Source organism: Salmo salar, chromosome ssa03 (genome assembly GCF_905237065.1).
Source record: "Salmo salar chromosome ssa03, Ssal_v3.1, whole genome shotgun sequence".
In the NCBI taxonomy this organism is placed as follows: Eukaryota; Metazoa; Chordata; class Actinopteri; order Salmoniformes; family Salmonidae; genus Salmo; species Salmo salar.
The window spans coordinates 41,604,279-41,626,070 of NC_059444.1; the positions used below are offsets into that span (position 1 = coordinate 41,604,279).

Consider the following 21,792-nt stretch of genomic DNA (forward strand, 5'->3'; position numbering starts at 1 on the left):
GCACAGGCAGGGAGCCCAGCCAACAGCGAGTTGCAGTAATCCAGACGGGAGATGACAAGTGCCTGGATTAGGACCTGCGCCGCTTCCTGTGTGAGGCAGGGTCGTACTCTGCAAATGTTGTAGAGCATGAACCTACAGGATCGGGTCACCGCCTTGATGTTAGTGGAGAACGACAGGGTGTTGTCCAGGATCACGCCAAGGTTCTTAGCACTCTGGGAGGAGGACACAAGGGAGTTGTCAACCGTGATGGCGAGATCATGGAAGGGGCAGTCCTTCCCCGGGAGGAAGAGCAGCTCCGTCTTGCCGAGGTTCAGCTTGAGCTGGTGATCCGTCATCCACACTGATATGTCTGACAGACATGCAGAGATGCGATTCGCCGCCTGGTTATCAGAAGGGGGAAAGGAGAAGATTAATTGTGTGTCGTCTGCATAGCAATGATAGGAGAGACCATGTGAGGATATGACAGAGCCAAGTGACTTGGTGTATAGCGAGAATAGGAGAGGGCCTAGAACAGAGCCCTGGGGGACACCAGTGGTGAGAGCGCATGGTGCGGAGACAGATTCTCGCCACGCCACCTGGTAGGAGCGACCTGTCAGGTAGGATGCAATCCAAGCGTGGGCCGCGCCGGAGATGCCCAACTCGGAGAGGGTGGAGAGGAGGATCTGATGGTTCACAGTATCAAAGGCAGCAGATAGGTCTAGAAGGATGAGAGCAGAGGAGAGAGAGTTAGCTTTAGCAGTGCGGAGAGCCTCCGTGACACAGAGAAGAGCAGTCTCAGTTGAATGCCCAGTCTTGAAACCTGACTGATTAGGATCAAGAAGGTCATTCTGAGAGAGATAGCAGGAGAGCTGGCCAAGGACGGCACGTTCAAGAGTTTTGGAGAGAAAAGAAAGAAGGGATACTGGTCTGTAGTTGTTGACATCGGAGGGATCGAGTGTAGGTTTTTTTCAGAAGGGGTGCAACTCTCGCTCTCTTGAAGACGGAAGGGACGTAGCCAGCGGTCAAGGATGAGTTGATGAGCGAGGTGAGGAAGGGGAGAAGGTCTCCGGAAATGGTCTGGAGAAGAGAGGAGGGGATAGGGTCAAGTGGGCAGGTTGTTGGGCGGCCGGCCGTCACAAGACGCGAGATTTCATCTGGAGAGAGAGGGGAGAAAGAGGTCAAAGCACAGGGTAGGGCAGTGTGAGCAGGACCAGCGGTGTCGTTTGACTTAGCAAACGAGGATCGGATATCGTCAACCTTCTTTTCAAAATGGTTGACGAAGTCATCCGCAGAGAGGGAGGAGGGGGGGAGGGGAGGAGGATTCAGGAGGGAGGAGAAGGTAGCAAAGAGCTTCCTAGGGTTAGAGGCAGATGCTTGGAATTTAGAGTGGTAGAAAGTGGCTTTAGCAGCAGAGACAGAAGAGGAGAATGTAGAGAGGAGTGAGTGAAAGGATGCCAGGTCCGCAGGGAGGCGAGTTTTCCTCCATTTCCGCTCGGCTGCCCGGAGCCTTGTTCTGTGAGCTCGTAGTGAGTCGTCGAGCCACGGAGCAGGAGGGGAGGACCGAGCCGGCCTGGAGGATAGGGGACAGAGAAAATCAAAGGATGCAGAAAGGGAGGAGAGGAGGGTTGAGGAGGCAGAATCAGGAGATAGGTTGGAGAAGGTTTGAGCAGAGGGAAGAGATGATAGGATGGAAGAGGAGAGAGTAGCGGGAGAGAGAGAGCGAAGGTTGGGACGGCGCAATACCATCCGAGTAGGGGCAGAGTGAGAAGTGTTGGATGAGAGCAAGAGGGAAAAGGATACAAGGTAGTGGTCGGAGATTTGGAGGGGAGTTGCAATGAGGTTAGTGGAAGAACAGCATCTAGTAAAGATGAGGTCAAGCGTATTGCCTGCCTTGTGAGTAGGGGGGGAAGGTGAGAGGGTGAGGTCAAAAGAGGAGAGGAGTGGAAAGAAGGAGGCAGAGAGGAATGAGTCAAAGGTAGACGTGGGGAGGTTAAAGTCACCCAGAACTGTGAGAGGTGAGCCATCCTCAGGAAAGGAACTTATCAAGGCGTCAAGCTCATTGATGAACTCTCCAAGGGAACCTGGAGGGCGATAAATGATAAGGATGTTAAGCTTGAAAGGGCTGGTAACTGTGACAGCATGGAATTCAAATGAGGAGATAGACAGATGGGTCAGGGGAGAAAGCGAGAATGTCCACTTGGGAGAGATGAGGATTCCAGTGCCACCACCCCGCTGGCTCAATGCTCATAGGGGTATATCGAGAACACGTGGGCAGACGAAGAGAGAGCAGTAGGAGTAGCAGTGTTATCTGTGGTAATCCATGTTTCCGTCAGCGCCAGGAAGTCTAGGGACTGGAGGGTAGCATAGGCTGAGATGAACTCAGCCTTGTTGGCTGCAGACCGGCAGTTCCAGAGGCTGCCGGAGACCTGGAACTCCACGTGGGTCGTGCGCGCTGGGACCACCAGGTTAGAGTGGCAACGGCCACGCGGTGTGAAGCGTTTGTATGGCCTGTGCAGAGAGGAGAGAACAGGGATAGACAGACACATAGTTGACAAGCTACAGAAGTGTTGTTTCTTGTATTATTGTCTCCTGTGTCTTTAGAGAACTGTTTCACTTTGATATCCTTTTTCTTCTGTCCTGATTTTCTCTTTCTTTTCTTCTGTTAACTAGATATTCTTTGTTGTTCTTCGTTAGCTAGCTAGCTTCTTCCAAAAGAGTCCCTAGCAACTGCTTAGCAACTGGTAAACAATTCAGCTTGCTAAGATAACTACAATTTTATGAAAAATAGTTATTTTCAAAAGCCTATCTTCTTTGTTTGTTGCTTGTTTTTTCTCCTATTCAGTCTTGCAGTTTTCTTTTGCTTTTTTCCGATGTACTTCACTCTAAAAACCATGTAAATTTCAATATTTGTAGGAGCTCATTTTTCAGCTGCTGCTGCTCAAATTGGAGTTCCGGAACTCCAAAAGATGATTTCTTACTTCTATTACTATATCGGTTCAAGTGAAAAAACAACTCGTGACGCCAAATCAACAACAAAACATATAAAATCAATTGATTGACCGATTGATTAATGATGTCAACTGTACCTTTTCATGTGTGGAGGAGTCAGAGGGACCAGCCGCAACCTCCACCATTATACTCTCACCACTCTGAAGAGAGAAACACAGGAAACATGGTAGTGGCTTAATGTATGGTACATTTATCTAGCAAATTCTAGTTATTTAAGTTCGTCCTGTAACAAAAAGCGTTTTCGAATGAAAATGTATCATTATTTCTTATTGAAAAGTTGGGCTCAACCATGAATGACTGACGTACCTTGGTAAAGAGAGGTGTAATAAATACAAAGAAAATATCGTAGACAAATAGGGTCACCAACAGCATTGTGCAGGCCTGGAAGAAAGAACATGGAAGAAGACATTAATATGACTGTCTTTTCATGCCCATGGTTAGATACACAGGTCATTGAGTGTCATAGAGCCCCGATTTGTGGTTAGGAAAGTCCTGGTCATTAACACGCATGCATGATCATCAGTACAACTCGTGACCCTAGTTAGTTATTTAATGTGGTCAGTACCATAGACATAAAATCACTTTAAAAATGATCGCCAGACAATCCATGACAGACCGATCGACTTTGTTGGATACGGACTTAAACCTGTTTTAACATAATTGTATAATTTGCCTAGCAGTAGTAATTGTGTTATGGGTTAGATGGCATGATCTGTGTGCATTGTATTTGGGCAGAGAGAAAGTACAAAGGCCTGTCTCTGAGGGCAAGAATCATTCCATAAGGTTTGAATAGGAGCCAAGTGTCTGGTGATAGAGCAGTAATTTCAATCTATAACCGTGTCTTATATCTTTACTGTTTTATACCATTAAATACTCTTAAGATGAATATATAGCACATTACATAGACATAGAGTACCAGTCCAAAGTTTGGACTTAAAGTTTTTTTTAATTTTATATACACTGCTCAAAAAAATAAAGGGAACACTTAAACAACACATCCTAGATCTGAATGAAAGAAATAATCTTATTAAATACTTTTTTCTTTACATAGTTGAATGTGCTGACAACAAAATCACACAAAAATAATCAATGTAAATCCAATTTATCAACCCATGGAGGTCTGGATTTGGAGTCACACTCAAAATTAAAGTGGAAAACCACACTACAGGCTGATCCAACTTTGATGTAATGTCCTTAAAACAAGTCAAAATGAGGCTCAGTAGTGTGTGTGGCCTCCACGTGCCTGTATGACCTCCCTACAACGCCTGGGCATGCTCCTGATGAGGTGGCGGATGGTCTCCTGAGGGATCTCCTCCCAGACCTGGACTAAAGCATCCGCCAACTCCTGGACAGTCTGTGGTGCAACGTGGCGTTGGTGGATGGAGCGAGACATGATGTCTCAGATGTGCTCAATTGGATTCAGGTCTGGGGAACGGGCGGGCCAGTCCATAGCATCAATGCCTTCCTCTTGCAGGAACTGCTGACACACTCCAGCCACATGAGGTCTAGCATTGTCTTGCATTAGGAGGAACCCAGGGCCAACCGCACCAGCATATGGTCTCACAAGGGGTCTGAGGATCTTATCTCGGTACCTAATGGCAGTCAGGCTACCTCTGGCGAGCACATGGAGGACTGTGCGGCCCCCCAAAGAAATGCCACCCCACACCATGACTGACCCACCGCCAAACCGGTCATGCTGGAGGATGTTGCAGGCAGCAGAACGTTCTCCACGGCGTCTCCAGACTCGGTCACGTCTGTCACGTGCTCAGTGTGAACCTGCTTTCAACTGTGAAGAGCACAGGGCGCCAGTGGCTAATTTGCCAATCTTGGTGTTCTCTGGCAAATGCCAAACGTCCTGCACGGTGTTGGGCTGTAAGCACAACCCCCACCTGTGGACGTCGGGCCCTCATACCACCCTCATGGGGTCTGTTTCTGACCGTTTGAGCAGACACATGCACATTTGTGGCTTGCTGGAGGTCATTTTGCATGGCTCTGGCAGTGCTTCTCCTGCTCCTCCTTGCACAAAGGCATAGGTAGCGGTCCTGCTGCTGGGTTGTTGCCCTCCTACGGCCTCCTCCATGTCTCCTGATGTACTGGCCTGTTTCCTGGTAGCGCCTCCATGCTCTGGACACTACGCTGACAGACACAGCAAACCTTCTTGCCACAGCTCGCATTGATGTGCCATCCTGGATGAGCTGCACTACCTGAGCCACTTGTGTGGGTTGTAGACTCCGTCTCATGCTACTACTAGAGTGAAAGCACCGCCAGCATTCAAAAGTGACCGAAACATCAGCCAGGAAGCATAGGAACTGAGAAGTGGTCTGTGGTCCCCACCTGCAGAACCACTCCTTTATTGGGGGTGTCTTGCTAATTGCCTATAATTTCCACCTGTTGTCTATTCCATTTGCACAACAGCATGTGACATTTATTGTCAATCAGTGTTGCTTCCTAAGTGGACAGTTTGATTTCACAGAAGTGTGATTGACTTGGAGTTACATTGTGATGTTTAAGTGTTCCCTTTATTTTTTTGAGCAGTGTATATTTGAGATTCTTCAAAGTAGGCACCCTTTACCTTGATGACAGCTTTGCACACTTTTGGCATTCTCTCAACCAGCTTCATGAGGTAGTCACCTGGAATGCATTTCAATTAAAAAGGTGTGCCTTGTTATAAGTTAATCTGTGGAATTTCTTTCCTTCTTATTGCGTTTGAGCCAGTCAGATGTTTTGTGACAAGGTAGGGTGGTATACAGAAGATAGCCCTATTTGGTAAAAGACCAAGTCCATATTATGTCAAGAACAGCTCAAATAAGCAAAGAGAAATGACAGTCCATCATTACTTTAAGACATGAAGGTCAGTCAATCTGGAAAATATCAAGAATTTTGAACGTTTCTTCAAGTGCAGTCGCAAAAACCATCAAGCGCTATGATGAAACTGGCTCTCATGAGGACTGCCACATAAAAGGAAGACCCAGATACCTCTGCCTCAGAAATTGAAGCCCAAATAAATGCTTCACAGTTTAAGTAACTGACACATCTCAAAATCAACTGTTCAGAGGAGATTGTGTGAATCAGGTCTTCATGGTCGAATTGCTGCAAAGAAACCACTACTAAAGGACACCAATAAGAAGAAGAGACTTGATTGGGCCAAGAAAAATTAGCAATGGACATGAGACCGGTGGAAATCTGTCCTTTGGTCTGATGAGCCCAAATTTGAGATTTTAGGTTCCAACCGCCATGTCTTTGTGAGACGTAGAGTAGGTGAACGGATGATCTCCGCATGTGTGGTTCCCACCGTGAAGCATGGAGGAGGAAATGTGATGGTGTGGTGGTGCTTTGCTGGTGACACTGTTGGTGATTTATTTAGAATTCAAGATACACTTAACTAGCATGGCTACCACAGCATTCTGCAGTGATACGCCATCCCACCTGGTTTGCGCTTAGTGGGACAATAATTTGTTTTTCAATAGAACAATGGCCCAACACACCTCCAGGCTGTGTAAGGGCTATTTGACCAAGAAGGAGGGTGCTGCATCAGCTGTGCTGCATCAGATGACCTGGCCTCCACAATCACCCGACCTCAACCCAATTTTAGATGGTTTGGGATGAGTTGGACCGCAGAGTGAAGGAAAAGCAGCCAACAAGTGCTCAGCATATGTGGGAACTTCTTCAAGACTGTTGGAAAAGCATTCCAGGTGAAGCTGGTTGAGAGAATGCCAAGAGTGTGCAAAGCTGTCATCAAGGCAAAGGGTGGCTACATTGAAGAATCTAAAATAATTTTTTGGGGTTACTACATGATTCCATGTTTTATTTCATAGTTTTGATGTCTTCACAATTATTCTACAATGTAGAAAATAGTACAAATAAAGATAAACCCTTGAATGAGTAAGTGTGTCCAAACTTTTGACTGGTACTGTTTGGGAAGGGGGGCCTAGTCCAGGGGCGTAAATCCCGGGGGGGACGGGGGGGACACGACCCCCCCATCCTGGGAAAAATATGATTTGTCCCCCCCCCAATATATCACTGAAACATAACTATAACTACTGAAACATAACTAATAATTTAAATAATATTAATAATACGCAATGAAAGCAATTGTGCTGATTATAGACACTTAATTGCGCGTTTTTAAGTTTCAAAAGATTGCGACCCCCCCCCCACGCTTTGCCTCACAATGGCTTGATCCACTGTCAGTTCCTTAGTTGGCAAGGTAACAGAGGGGTCGTATCCACTGTCTGAAAGGCACTCAATGAACGTAACTGACGTGAAGTTAATCCAGTCAATCGCGCACACACACTAGCTGAATATGCTGAGCTAGCACGCAAATATTAGCTATTAAGCTAGCTAGTACCTATTCCATTTATGTGGCCTCGTCAAAGATGGAATCTTTGCTATCGTCAATTTATTCCAAGATCAGCAAGCAGATGATGCAAGTTAGTGCTTCAAAGTCCCTGTGATAAGGTTAGCGATAAACTGGAGTCCAAACTGAACAGAACTACACTCTCTTCTACCATTGTCTTAAATATATTTAATGGTCTCGTTGCAAAAGCTAAATTGTCGCAAGGGAACTTTTATTTATTTATTTGTTTTATTTCACCTTTATTTAACCCGGGTAGCAAAGATTATAGCAAACACCACTGAAACGGAATTGGTGCTCGCTAGCTTTGCAAATTCAGCTATTGTTGGAAGCCAGCCAATATGAAACAAACTATTAAAATTACAAAAGGTTGCCGCATATGTTGTGTAAATGGTGAACTTATACAGCTGTCAACTCTTGTCATTTTAATCCGTTTCACATTTGCTAGCTACCTTTTAGATCGAAGCCCAAATAGAATGATAAAAGATGATAGAAGCCCATCTCCTACTGTAAATAACCTACACACTGTGTGTGTGTGTGTGTAGCCAGCCAGCCAGGTAGAAAAATGGCAGAAAAATAAAAGACGGACATCAGAGTATTTTTCAGTACACCAAAACGCAAAGTAAGAACCCTAGTAGCCTAATATCTCAAAGACTAGTCGATAAAATGTTCATAAGAAAGAAATGAAATTCTAATGGAAATGTTTCACAATGATGTCATTAGGCAGAGCAGGCAACAGATGGCACACAGACAGCAGAGTTGGGGACAGATATGCAGGGACAGACTGGCAGAGACAGGGAGTCTCAGGTAAGTTTGTTGAGTCTTTGTTTGGCAAAATTATGAAAGGTTCTCAATTTTTTTTACTTGTAAAATAGGAACATAATTGCAAAATGCCATGGATACCCCCACTCTCAACTTAAACTGGTGACTGAACTAAGATTTGTTAAAGGCAATGGTATTGCTGTTGTGATTAGTTGTGTAGTTTTGGGTACCGGTAGTTAGGAGTACGGCAAACACCTTATTTCTTTGGTTCCTCAATATACATTTACCATATTACAATGTAGGCTATGTGTTACAGCACTACTTTTGGTGTCCCCCTCAGGAATTGCTCTTGAGAAAATGTCATGTAATTGTCCCCTCCTAATTTGATATCAGATTTTCGCCCCTGGCCTAGTCGGAGGTTATAAATATGTGCTTGTAACGTTGTATCTTGTCTTGGAAGCTACAACACCCAGGACGGTGAATAAATCTAGCCTGAGCTTTCTTTGATATCTGTCTGGATTATTGAACCATAATGTAGAAACGAACAACTTGAATGGGGATACCATTCTAATGATTGTACTTCTATGGTCAGTACATTATAGAGCTCCATCTATACTGGTGTACCCATAGAAAAACATATAAAGTAATCTTATTATAGGATCTCTATACAGGTGTACCCACCTTAAATGTGGGCAGTCTGATAGTCTTGAGCATGTAGAGACAGAAGGCTATGCCCAGGGCATCCTGTAACACCCACGCCCACCTAGGTGAGGGGACACACACACATATACATAGGGATTCGATCAAGCAACCTTATGGTTACTGGCCCAACGCTCTAACCAACGCTCTAAGGCTACCTGCATCCTCCAAATTATTAGTTTTATATATTTTTATATATATAAAATAATAGCCAAATTATATATATAAATAATAATTTGGGGGATGCAGGTAGCCTTAGAGCGTTGGTTAGAGCGTTGGGCCAGTAACCATAAGGTTGCTTGAACGAATCCCTGAGCTGACAAGGTAAAAATCTGTCGTTCTGCCCCTGAACAAGGCAGTTAACACACAGTTCCCCAGTAGACCGTCATTCTAAGCAAGAATTTGTTCTTAACTGACTTGCCTACTTAAATTAAAAATTTTTTAAATCAGGCTTTTGGCCGATAAAATACATTAAAAAAACGACAAATAAAATTGCTGCCAGTCAATTGTCCATGAGAATAAAAAAATCCCATAGCAAAATACAGCTTTTTCAAATATTCGTTCATGAAAATACCAGTCGATGATAAGTATATTTGACCGTACTGCTATGGGATCGCCCATGGCTCCTCACTATGCTAATTTGTATGTGGGTTACATGGAGAAACAGTCTATTTTCAATCCTCTCAAAAATGTTTTCTTGCCTAACATCATTATTTGGAAATGGTATATTGATGATATTTTTGTTCTGTGGAGGGGTGATGCAAAACAGCTCCAGGTGTTCCATGCTTTTCTTAACTCCTGTTCTGAGCATCTGAGATTTACTATGTAATCTGATACGTCAAATCAGTTTTCTTGATCTTCTGATCTTGTGTGAAGATAATGTTCTATACACTGATCTTTACAGAAAACCTAATGATCGTAACAGTTTCACCTACTTCCCTTGAAAAACAGTCTGCACTACAGCCAATTCTGTCCAATCAAAAGAATTTGTAAAAAAACTAATCAGATGTCGACAGAAATATGGCTGAGACGCAAAGAAAATTAAAGGAGAGGGGGTACAAAAATGGTCAGATTAATACTGCCATTGAGAAAATTCAAAACAAAACGAGCCATGACCTTTTTCAAGGTCAGTCTCGCAAAAAGAAGCATTCTTGCATTCTAACTACCCGCTATTCAAAGTGCTCTTAACAAATTAAGGGAATCGTATACAAACATTGGCACATTCTATGATCCGATGATAGTATCGGTAATGTGTTTTCGGACCTCGGTCGTATTATCGCAGGGCAGAAACCTCAGAGATCAATAATTGATTATCTTAAAATTGAAAAATTGTCACATATATGGTTCTTCGTCTGTAGGATTCAATTGGTAAACTCTGATTTACCACCCCAAGATATCCCTGCACAACGTGTATTGCGCCCCTAATGGATGGAAACTGCAAGTGTAATGGCTGTGCTCAATGCAAAGGCCCTTATAAATGTAGATCCTTCAAACACCTCCAAACAGGGAAACAGATCCCAATCAAAAAGTGTTATCACGTGCTCCACTAAGCCAGTTATTTATCTTATAACTTGTCCATGTGGTAAAAATGATGTGGGTAAAACAAAGCGCGAATTAAAAGTACGTATCTCAGAGCATCGTAGCACCATTAGGTGCAATAACTCGACATACCCAGTTGCGGCCCACTTTTTGGAAGCAAACCACTCGATTTCGTCTCTATGTTATATTGACATCGAACATGTCACCCTCCCTAGGAGAGGGGGTGACCTCGACAATTTATTATTAAAACGAGAGGCTGCCTGGATCTTTAATTTAAAGACCCTTGCTCCCTTCAGTCTCAACATAGACTTTTATCTGAAGCCATTCTTGTGATTTTGCTATTGTAAATGTTTGTAGGCTTATGTTGCCAAATTATATCTATGATCGTATGCTATCCATTTATGTTTTTTGTATGCTATGTTAATATATTCGGATTAATCAATGATATCAGGCCACACCCGGCCATGATTACAGACACCTGTGTGTGTCTTTTGACACTATATAAAATGAGTCACCCCGCAGTGTTTGTCATTATACCCTGATGAAGACAGCTTGTCTGTCGAAACGTTGGACATAACATTTTTCCATCTGAGCTCCTAGAGTGTGCAGCTCTCCTTTATTTTTTTTGAAAGTGTTCCACTCCGCTAGCTAGTACCTCACCTAAATAGGTGTGCGTTTCTTTCGCCTCTATTTGACCGGTCATGCTTATCAGTCTGTGTTTATTTGCATAATTTAGTGTAATTAAATTGGCGCGTGTGTATTTTCATTAGTCGTTATGATTCTGAAATCATCACACGCACATAGCATACAGATACAGAGCCTATTTTAAACGAAAAATCAGAGTGCGTGAGAGCTGCTGCTACATCTCCTGTTGCTGCTGGAGAGAAACGTGCTTTTATAAGCCCAATCATTGCGCAACAATTCTAAATGAAATCTCATGTTAAAAACAGATTCGATGTTCACGATTAAAAGAGCTGCTCTTTTTATTTCTCAACTGGTAATTGAAGCACATAGGCAACAGTAGGAAGGCTTCAGCGAGTCACACTTTACAATGTGAGCTGGAGACAGTATGCATTTTGAAAACATATACCAAATTGTGTGAAACCTGAATGTTTTACTTCATATTACAGGAAAATAAATAAAAAACATGACTGAAACTTAAGTCAATCTCTGATTGTCTGGGGCCAAATTAACCTCCCCTTTCATGTATGTAAGTCAGTCATGACTATCATGCTTTGATTCAGAGGTGTTGGGTTAAATGCGGAAGACACATTTCAGTTGAATGCATTCAGTTGTACAACTGACTAGGTATCCCCCTTTCTTTAGGGAAAGAGGATCATTTTGTACATGTATTAAACTGAGTTTGACTAATTCCAGTCCCCTTGCTTATGGGGTCCGAGGTCCTCCCCGGATAATTTTTATGTAGAAGGACTGAAAAGCTAATTTCTGGTGATTTTTAAAAAGGACATTCCACTCCAAAATGAATGAAAATAAAATGACGCTGACACCATCTAAAATATAATTTCCACCTCCAGAAATGGCCCCAATAACATATTGGTAAAATGATGGTACAATTATTAAGTTATTGGACCATGCATATAGCCTGTGGTCTATTATCAGGTGTGCTATTAGCAAAAAGCATGATCACCTGTAGCCTAACTGATGCAGCACAGTGACTATAAAATGTACATAGGGTGAAGCATGGGGTTTGTCCATCTGCATTTATCCCATTGGATACAACATCCTAATTGTTATTATTAAAAATGTATATTAATTATTATTCACTTAAATTTGTTTTTTTTCGGTTTCTATTTCAAAGTATGTCATTGCCCCTTTAAGAGCTGTTTTGCGCAGCTGCGCCTAAACCATTCCTGAAACTCTGGTTGTAAAACGATGCCACGCGCGCAATTGAAGGAGCAGAGAAATAAACGTGGTAGAAATGTAAAACGGACAAAAATAATTTCAAAAGTGTTTTCCAGCGATTGCATTAAGAATTGTTGTGCACTGACTGCTTGTCAAAATACAAATGTTTCCCTCCTATGGGTCTCCCAGCATGAATGCACCTCGAGAGGAATATTACTCTAACATAGAACACACAACAACAAGCAGACTAGGTCACTAGGTAAACTATTCTACTATGGGGTTGTCTGATTTAGTTTTCATAACATTACATGGCAAAAATAGTAGAACTGGAAAGTCTGTTTGGAATAGGCTATCCTCGCACAGAAGGACACGCTGACCAATAGAATAGGTCAACTTTTCTACTATGGGATGTCATGACTGTCCTGATCAGGTCAGGGTACAGGAGACCACCACCCTACAGATTATCTCCCAAAACCCCAACAGAGAGATCTAGGGGTCTGAAGATGTGGGGGTTTTATGACCCCTCACGCCATAATAAACCTTAGGCCACAGAGAAATTCCTTTGTCCTCACAATGGAATTCTGGCCTCAGAACATTAAACATGCAATAAAGGGACTTTGGAACAATGGTTTCCGTCAGCCACAACGGTGGTCATGGCGAGAGGTGGAATATGAAAATGTATGTAACTTTTGAATTGTTTTTAAAGGTTAAGAGATTACGTTATTATGAAAACATTGTACCTTTAAGAGTTTTCCCAGTATATGCCTGATGTTTATACATTGTACGTTGTGTGGAAAATATCCAAATCAAAGAGAATGTTTTGGTAAAGATGAGATGTGAAGGTAGTGTCTAAAATAGGATTTTAGTCAAATCTAGGCCTTGCCCCTTAACTTGGTCCGCCCAGAGAATTGCCCTAAAGGCGGTTACGCCCACTTCTGACCCAAGGGTATAAGACAGGAGAGTGGAGAATTAACATAGGAGACTAATTAACCCCAAGCTGCAGCGATGGTCTAACAAAGTCAACGAACCCCAAAACGAAACACAAGGTTGAAGACAAAGAAATCTTTTTCTACACGAGCTACGGACGAGTAGCTGTGTCTAAGCGGGTGAATTCAAGCCGAACCACCCAGCCTCCACTCTCCATTGAATCGTGGTATATACACCGTTCGAGTCAGAAGCTGTGAGCTCTGAGCTACAGAGCTGTCTGTCCTCAGAAGACCCCTTTCAGATCAAGGGCGAGGGATCAGACCACTTAGCCAAGAAGGACACTGACATCGTGAGGACAACCAGAGAGTTGCGCCGGAGAAGTGCGTCATTGAGAAGCCTAAACGACCCACGCGGAGCTTCCCACCTGAGACCTCCAACACGTAATTACATCATTATATTCTGACCCATAAGAGCGGCAGTTCGGGGCAAGGCTAGGTTTAACCTCTTACATCTAGACGTTCCGCTAGCGGAACACCTGCTCCAATATCCAATGATAGGCGTGGCGCGAATTACAAATTCCTCAAAAATACTAAAACTTCTATTTTTCAAACATATGACTATTTCACAGCATTTTAAAGACAAGACTCTCCTTTATCTAACCACACTGTCCGATTTCAAAAAGGCTTTACAGCGAAAGCAAAACATTAGATTATGTCAGCAGAGTACCAAGCCAGAAATAATCAGACACCCATTTTTCAAGCTAGCATATAATGTCACAAAAAACAAAACCACAGCTAAATGCAGCACTAACCTTTGATGATCTTCATCAGATGACAACCCTAGGACATTATGTTATACAATGCATGCATGTTTTGTTCAATCAAGTTCATATTTATATCAAAAACCAGCTTTTTACATTAGCATGTGACGTTCAGAACTAGCATACCCCCCGCAAACATCCGGTGAATTTACTAAATTACTCACGATAAACGTTCACAAAAAACATAACAATTATTTTAAGAATTATAGATACAGAACTCCTCTATGCACTCGATATGTCCGATTTTAAAATAGCTTTTTGGTGAAAGCACATTATGCAATATTCTCAGTAGATAGCCCAGCCATCACGGCTAGCCATTTAGACACCGACCAAGTTTAGCCCTGATCAAACTCCGATTTACTATTACAAAAGTTTCATTACCTTTGTTGTCTTCGTCAGAATGCACTCCCAGGACTGCTACTTCAATAACAAATGTTGGTTTGGTCCAAAATAATCCATCGTTATATCCGAATAGCGGCGTTTTGTTCGTGCGTTCCAGACACTATCCGAAATGGTAAAGAAGGGTCGCGCGCATGGCGCAATTCGTGACAAAAAAATTATAAATATTCCATTACCGTACTTCGAAGCATGTCAACCGCTGTTTAAAATCAATTTTTATGCCATTTTTCTCGTAGAAAAGCGATAATATTCCGACCGGGAATCTCCTTTTCGGCAAACAGAGGGAAAAAAATCACAAAGACGGGGGCGGGCAGGTCATGCGCCTAAGCCCACAGTCCCTTGATCGGCCACTTGAGAAAGGCGATAATGTGTTTCAGCCTGGGGCTGGGATGACGACATTCAGGTTTTTCCCGGGCTCTGAGCGCCTATGGACGACGTAGGAAGTGTCACGTTAGAGCAGAGATCCTTAGTAAAAGATAGAGATGGCAAAGAAGTTCCAGAAATGGTCAGACAGGCCACTTCCTGTAAAGGAATCTCTCAGGTTTTGACCTGCCATTTGAGTTCTGTTATACTCACAGACACCATTCAAACAGTTTTAGAAACTTTAGGGTGTTTTCTATCCATATATAATAAGTATATGCATATTCTAGTTACTGGGTAGGATTAGTAACCAGATTAAATCGGGTACGTTTTTTATCCAGCCGTGAAAATACTGCCCCCTAGCCATAAGAGGTTAAATAAGCATAGTTGACAAATGAACCCAAATGTATATTTCTCTCGTGTACTTCCTTTGTTTCTCTCTCTTTTAAATCCCCATTTTGGGTAACACGCGCCATAGTGTGTTGGCCCGTTATACTAAGTCCTAATCAATAGCTAGACTGTGTTTTGTGTATGTGTATTTTTATCATCATTTTAGCTTGCTAGTAAATAAATAATCAACTAAGATTGGTGTGGTAAACTCATTGGTGAAGCCCGGGTCCGTGCAGATTCCCGGATTATGCGACGTTCAGAATGAGACTGTAGAGGAAATTGATTAATTTAGCGACTGTTGTAAAATCGATATTCTGATATCCTTTGAGTTAATTTGGGAAATAGAAACTCAATCAAAATACTGTTCCCATGGTGCCCCAGGTTGATGAGTTAATAATTGCTTGATTCAGTGCTTAATTCATTTAATCACGCAATTATAAACCGTTAATCATTCGATGAGCAACAGTCGTCACATTAACTAATACAACGTCACGACAGGGAGATAGTAGATTGACATAGACTAGTGATTTTGCTGTTCGTTACTTGTCTTGTTGGCTGAGGAAAAGTAAATGTCTTCAAAGTCCACATCAGAATTCGGTAAGAAGGCCACGCCATTGCATCCTTGAGTTGCATGTTCTGTTAAGATGAATTCCCATAATCTAAATGTGATTTCTGTCATTCTGAGCACCATGGGAGGACGCCCTAATCAGGTTACGCAGCCAATGCATATGGGTCCGGTAAACACCTCAAATGTCTGGTAAATTAAAATGCTGCTGGTCAAATGTCCCCCAACACATTCTCCCAATGGAGATTGCACACCCCCCTCAGAGAGAGAGAGACACAGTGGCATGTGAGCGCTCATATTTCTCAACATGTTTTTTTTTACAAAAGGATAGATTTGGAGTTAGATAAACTTGGATTTTTCAGCAGGTACATATGCAGGATGCTACCCTCCACAGCATGGCCTTCGCTCCAGATCAAAACTCCAAACCTACAACCTAATTTGTTTGTTTGTTATTTTTCCAAGCTATATAGAGGGTGCTCTGGCAAACAAACAGCAGAGACCTGAGGACACCATCCAACCTGGAACTGAGTGAGTAGTGTTTGGTCTGATCTTATTTTGAAAGCCAAGAAGAAAAAGAAAAAAGAAAATAAAGTACATTACAATGATATATTTTACTTTAAATGGAGACTGAATGCTGAGTTAAGGCTCCCAGGCTTGCAAGGACAGACCAGATGCAAATTCAACTAGCACTAAGATGTGAAGTAAAAAAGGTGTTGAGGCCTTTGGGCCCAACAAGTGGCAGGAGTCTTTGAAGCATCCTTTGAAGCCCCCTCCAGCTGTTCAAAGACCATTCACTGGCATTTTCTACAAGAAATCTGCCTCCAGAAATAAAAGCTTCACCCAAGTGGGTGTGACACCTAATTCCGTTGCACTGCTGCTTGGATTCCACCTGGCGATCTGTTCACCGTCTGCCCTGGTTGTCTCCCCCTGTCTGGTACAGGTACCCCCACCACACTCCCCCCCTCTCTCCCAAGCTTTTGGTCGCCTCCAGCACTCACACACTGTTGGGGCGAGTAACTCTAAACTTACAATGGCTAGCCCCAAGTCGTTATAGATTTTATTTTTTTCTTGTGCATTTTGCCTCATGACTCCTGCATATTTTGTTGACTACAAACTTTCTTTACCCAACCGTGGAACCGACTATGTTTTTTCCCCACACTTGGTTACACAGACTTTTGGCCTCCCATCCTATTCTAACTAGTGCACCGAGAGAAGGACAGTGCACCGTCTAGCCATACTCCCAAGTACTTGTATGAGGTGACTACCTCGAGCTCTAAACCCTCAGAGGTAGCTTTGTATTCATGTTACCTGATGAAATTGCTGTACAATATGATCTTGTTGCCATCTGATGCACATTCAGATGTCATAAATCAGCACTGTAGAGCTCTCCCTGTCCTATGCCGTGCCTTGATTGTATTACTGTTGATGATATCTGGAAATGTGCATGAACACCCTGGCCCATCTACTGTTGCTAGCACCAATTCTGACTTGTGCTCTGCTTCACTGATTTCTGCTCTCGTAAAATCATGGGTTTTCTGCACGTTAACACTAGAAGCTTATTACCCTAAAATGGATCATTTGAAAGTGTGGGTCCACAGCACCAATCCAGATGTGTTGGTCATTACTGAGACGTGGTTAAGGATGAGTGTTTTGAATACTGATGTTAACCTTTCTGGTTATAACCTTTTCGGCAAGACAGATCTTCCAAAGGTGGGGGAGTGGCAATTTTTACCAATGATCACCTTTAGTGCTTGGTCTTTCCCCAAACAATTTGATTTTCTGGTTTTAAGCATTAAACTTTCAAATAACTCTTTGTTGACCTGTTGCTGGGTGCTATCGTCCTCCATCAGCACCGGCCTGTACCCTACCTGCCCTAAGCTCTCTCCTGGCCCCTTACACTAAGTCTGAATTTATCCTGCTTGGTGACCTAAACTGGACATGCTTAAACCACCTGAGCACATGGCTAGCTCTTCAGTCACCACTTCATTAAGTCAGGATTCCTATTTGACTCTGCTATGCCTTTGCCTGTCCAACATGTCCTCATCTCCCAACCCTTCTAATGCAACTATCCCCGATAATCCTCCCTCTTTTTCCCCTGCCCCGCTACAAAGTTTCTCCCTGCAGGCAGTCACTGAGTCCGAGGTGCTGCCTTCCAAGCAATGGGTACCTCCCCAGAAAAGAGAGACAGGCTTGGCGATGATCAGGCAGCAACCTTAAAGAAGAAAGGGTCTAAACCATCTGACCCAGATGTTTTTTGGGGGTCAAGTTTAAGGAGCTCCTTTAGCAGCCACACGTCATCCTTTATTTAAAGGGAGAGATCAAACTCATCCTAACTGTTATAGGCCTGTTTTTATTTTTCCCTGTTTATCAAAAGTGTTGGAAAAACTTGTCAATAATCAACTGAATGGCTTTCTTGATGTCTATAGTATTCTCTCGGGTATGCAATCTGGTTTCCGCTCAGGTTATAGATGTGTCACTGCAACCGTATAGGTCCTCAATGATGTCACCATTGCCCTTGATTCTAAGCAATGTTGTGCTGATATTTGTATTGACTTGGCCAAAGCTTTTGATACGGTAGACCATTCCATTCTTGTGGGCCGGCTAAGGAGTATTGGTGTCTTTGAGGGGTCTTTGGCCTGGATTGCTAACTAAGTCAAAGAGTGCTGTGTATAAAGTCAGAAAATCTGCTGTCTTAGCCACTGCCTGTCACCAAGGGAGTACCCCAAGGCTCGATCCTAGGCCCCACGCTCTTCTCAATTTACATTAACAACATAGCTCAGGCAGTAGGAAGCTCTCTCATCCATTTATATGCTGATGATACAGCCTTATACTCAGCTGGCCCCTCTCCGGATTTTGTGTTAAATGCTCGACAACAAAGCTTTTTAGTGTCCAACAAACTTTCTCTACCCTTCACCTTGTTCTGAACGCCTCCAAAACAAAGGTCATGTGGTTTGGTAAGAAGAATGCCCCTCCTCCCACAGGTGTGATTACTACCTCTGAGGGTTTAGAGCTTGAGGTTGTCACCTCATACAAGTACTTGGGAGTATGGCTAGACGGTGCACTGTCCTTCTCTCGGTGCACTGTCCTTCTCTCAGCACATATCAAAGCTGAAGGCTAAAGTTAAATCTAGGCTTGGTTTCCTCTATCGTAATCACTCCTCTTTCACCCCAGCTGCCAAACTAACCCTGATTCAGATGACCATCCTACCCATGCTAGATTACGGAGACATCATTTATAGATCGGCAGGTAAGGGTGCTCTCGAGCGGCTAGATGTTCTTTACCATTCGGCCATCAGATTTGCCACCAATGCTCCTTATAGGACACATCACTGCACTCTATACTCCTCTGTAAACTGGTCATCTCTGTATACCTGTCGCAAGACCCACTGGTTGATGCTTATTTATAAAAACCCTCTTAGGCCTCACACCCCCCATCTGAGATATCTACTGCAGCCCTCATCCTCCACATACAACTGTTCTGCCAGTCACATTCTGCTAAAGGTCCCCAAAGCACACACATCCCTGGGTCGCTCCTCTTTTCAGTTCGCTGCAGCTAGCGACTGGTACAAGCTGCAACAAACACTCAAACTGGACAGTTTTATCTCAATCCCTTCATTCAAAGACTCAATTATGGACACTCTTACTGACAGTTGTGGCGGTTTTGTGTGATGTATTGTTGTCTCTACCTTCTTTCCCTGTGTGCTGTTGTCTGTGCCCAATAATGTTTGTACCATGTTTTGTGCCGCTACCATGTTGTTATGTTGTGTTGCTACCATGCTGTGTTGTCGTCTTAAGTCTTTCTTTACGTAGTGTTATCTCTCTTGTTGTGATGCGTTTTCTCCTATATCTATATTGTATGTATTTTAAATGTTTAATCCCAGGCCCCCGTCCCCGCAGGAGGCCATTTGCCTTTTGGTAGGCCGTCATTGTAAATAAGAATTTCTTCTTAACTGACTTGCCTAGTTAAATAAAGGTTACATTTTCTTTTTTTTAAAACAGAAACCCTGACACAAACACCTCAAGTACACTGAGCAAAAGGCTGAAGCCAGTCTTCAGGTCTCAGGCAATGTTACTCATCCCTCTAGCATAGTTAACCAGTGAGACGGTTGGATGATTCCCGGAATAAGGAGAGAATAAGCAGGAAGTCCGGGAATCCTCTAACCAGGATATCTGAAAATCTGTAGCTGATGTGAGAAAGACCTTTAAACAGGTCAACATTCAAAGCCACGGGTCCAAACAGATTACCAGGACGTGTACTCAAAGCATACGTGGACCAACTGGCAAGTGTCTTCACTGACATTTTCAAACTCTCCCTGCACCAAGTCTGTAAAACCAACATGTTTCTAACAGACCACCATAGTCCCTGTGCCCAAGGAAGCGAAGGTAACATGCCTAAATGATTACCGCCCCGTGGCACTCATGGCGGTAGCCATGAAGTGCTTTGAAAGGCTGGTCATGGCTCACATCAAAAGCATCCTCCCGGATACCCTAGACCCACTCCAATTCGCATACCGCCTCAACAGATCCACAAATGACGCAATCTCAATCGCACTCCACACTGCCCTTTCCCACCTGGACAAAAGGAACACCTATGTGAGAATGCTTTTCAATGACTACAGCTCAGCGTTCAACACCATAGTGCCCTCAAAGCTCATCACTAAGCTAAACCCCTCCCTCTGTAACTGGATCCTGGACTACCTGACAGGCCGCCCCCCAGATGGTAAGGGTCGGCAACAACACGTCTGCCACGCTGTTCCTCAACACTGGGGCCCCTCAGGGGTGTGTACTTAGTCCCGTCCTGTACTCCCTGTTCTCCGACGACTGCATGACCAAGCACGACTCCATCACCATCATTAAGTTTGCTATCTACACAACAGTGGTAGGCCTGACCATGGTGAGAGCCTATAAGGAGGTCAGCGAACTGGCAGTGTGGCACCAGGACAACAACCTCTTCCTCAATGTGAGCAAGACAAAGGAGCTGATCGTGGACTACAGGAAAAGGAGGGCCGAACATGCCCCTATTAACATCGACGGGGCTGTAGTGGAGCGGGTCGAGAGTTGAAAAGTTCCTTGGTGTCCACATCACCAACAAACTAGCATGGTCCAAACACACCAAGACAGTCGTGAAGAGGGCACGACAATGCCTTTTCCCCCTCAGGATGAATGGGTCCCCAGATCCTCAAAACGTTCTACAGCTGCACCATCGAGAGCATCCTGACCGGTTGCATCACCGCCTGGTATGGCAACTGCTCGCCATCTGACCGCAAGGCGCTACAGAGGGTAGTGCGTATGGCCCAGTACATCACTGGGGCCAAGCTTCCTGCCATCCAGGACCTATATAATATGTCAGAGGAAAGCCCATAAAATTGTCATGGATTCCGGTCACCCAAGTCATAGACTGTTTTCTCTGCTACCGCACGGCAAGCGCCAAGGACCAAAAGGCTCCTTAACAGCTTCTACCCCCAAGCCATAAGACTGCCAAACAATTAATCAAATAGCCACTGGACTATTTACATTGAACCCCCTTCATTTGTTTTGTACACTGCTGCTACTCGCTGTTTATTATCTATGCATAGCCACTTCACAGCTACCTACATGTACAAATTACCTCAACTAACCTGTACCCCTGCACACTGACTCGTTACTGGTACCCCCTGTATATAGCCTTGTTATTGTTATTTTATTGTGTTACTTTTTATAAATGTTTTACTATAGTTTATTTGGTAAATATTGTTCTTGTAAAAAAAAATATTTGTAAAAACTGTTCTTGAACTGCACTGTTGGTTAAGGTCTTGTAAGTAAGCATTTCACGGTAAGGTCAACACTTGTCGTATTCGGCGCCTGTGGCAAAGTTCGATTTGATTTGATCACACGCCCACAGAAACTCACTGGTCTTCGTTGCGGAACACGCCCCAGATAACACTGACTCCGATGCAGAAGGCTGACAGCAGCAGCATGCGGACCTGAGGCCTCTTGTGGCAGTAGGGAAGGTTGTTCTCTGGGATCCTATATACACACACAACAAACCAGGAATAAATTAAAAGTTGGAAAAAGTAAAAAACCAACAATAGTTAGAGAAGAGTAAACTATTTGCATTGATTCAGTTTGTTTTTGATTGGTTGATTGA

General features: G+C 43.6%; 1 protein-coding gene across 4 annotated transcripts in view; it reads right to left on the reverse strand.

Moving 5' to 3' along the window:
* Positions 1–21,792, reverse strand: part of LOC106600469 (signal peptide peptidase-like 2B) — a 54,867-nt gene that overhangs the window by 13,841 nt on the left and 19,234 nt on the right. For all 4 annotated transcript variants that reach the window (XM_045714856.1, XM_045714855.1, XM_045714854.1 and 1 more), the window contains exons 8-11: positions 21,555–21,671; positions 8,786–8,867; positions 3,295–3,369; positions 3,066–3,128 (exon numbers count right to left, since the gene is read on the reverse strand). In XM_045714856.1, the coding sequence (XP_045570812.1) occupies positions 3,066–3,128; positions 3,295–3,369; positions 8,786–8,867; positions 21,555–21,671 (337 nt within the window). The remainder of the gene's footprint in view (positions 1–3,065; positions 3,129–3,294; positions 3,370–8,785; positions 8,868–21,554; positions 21,672–21,792) is intronic.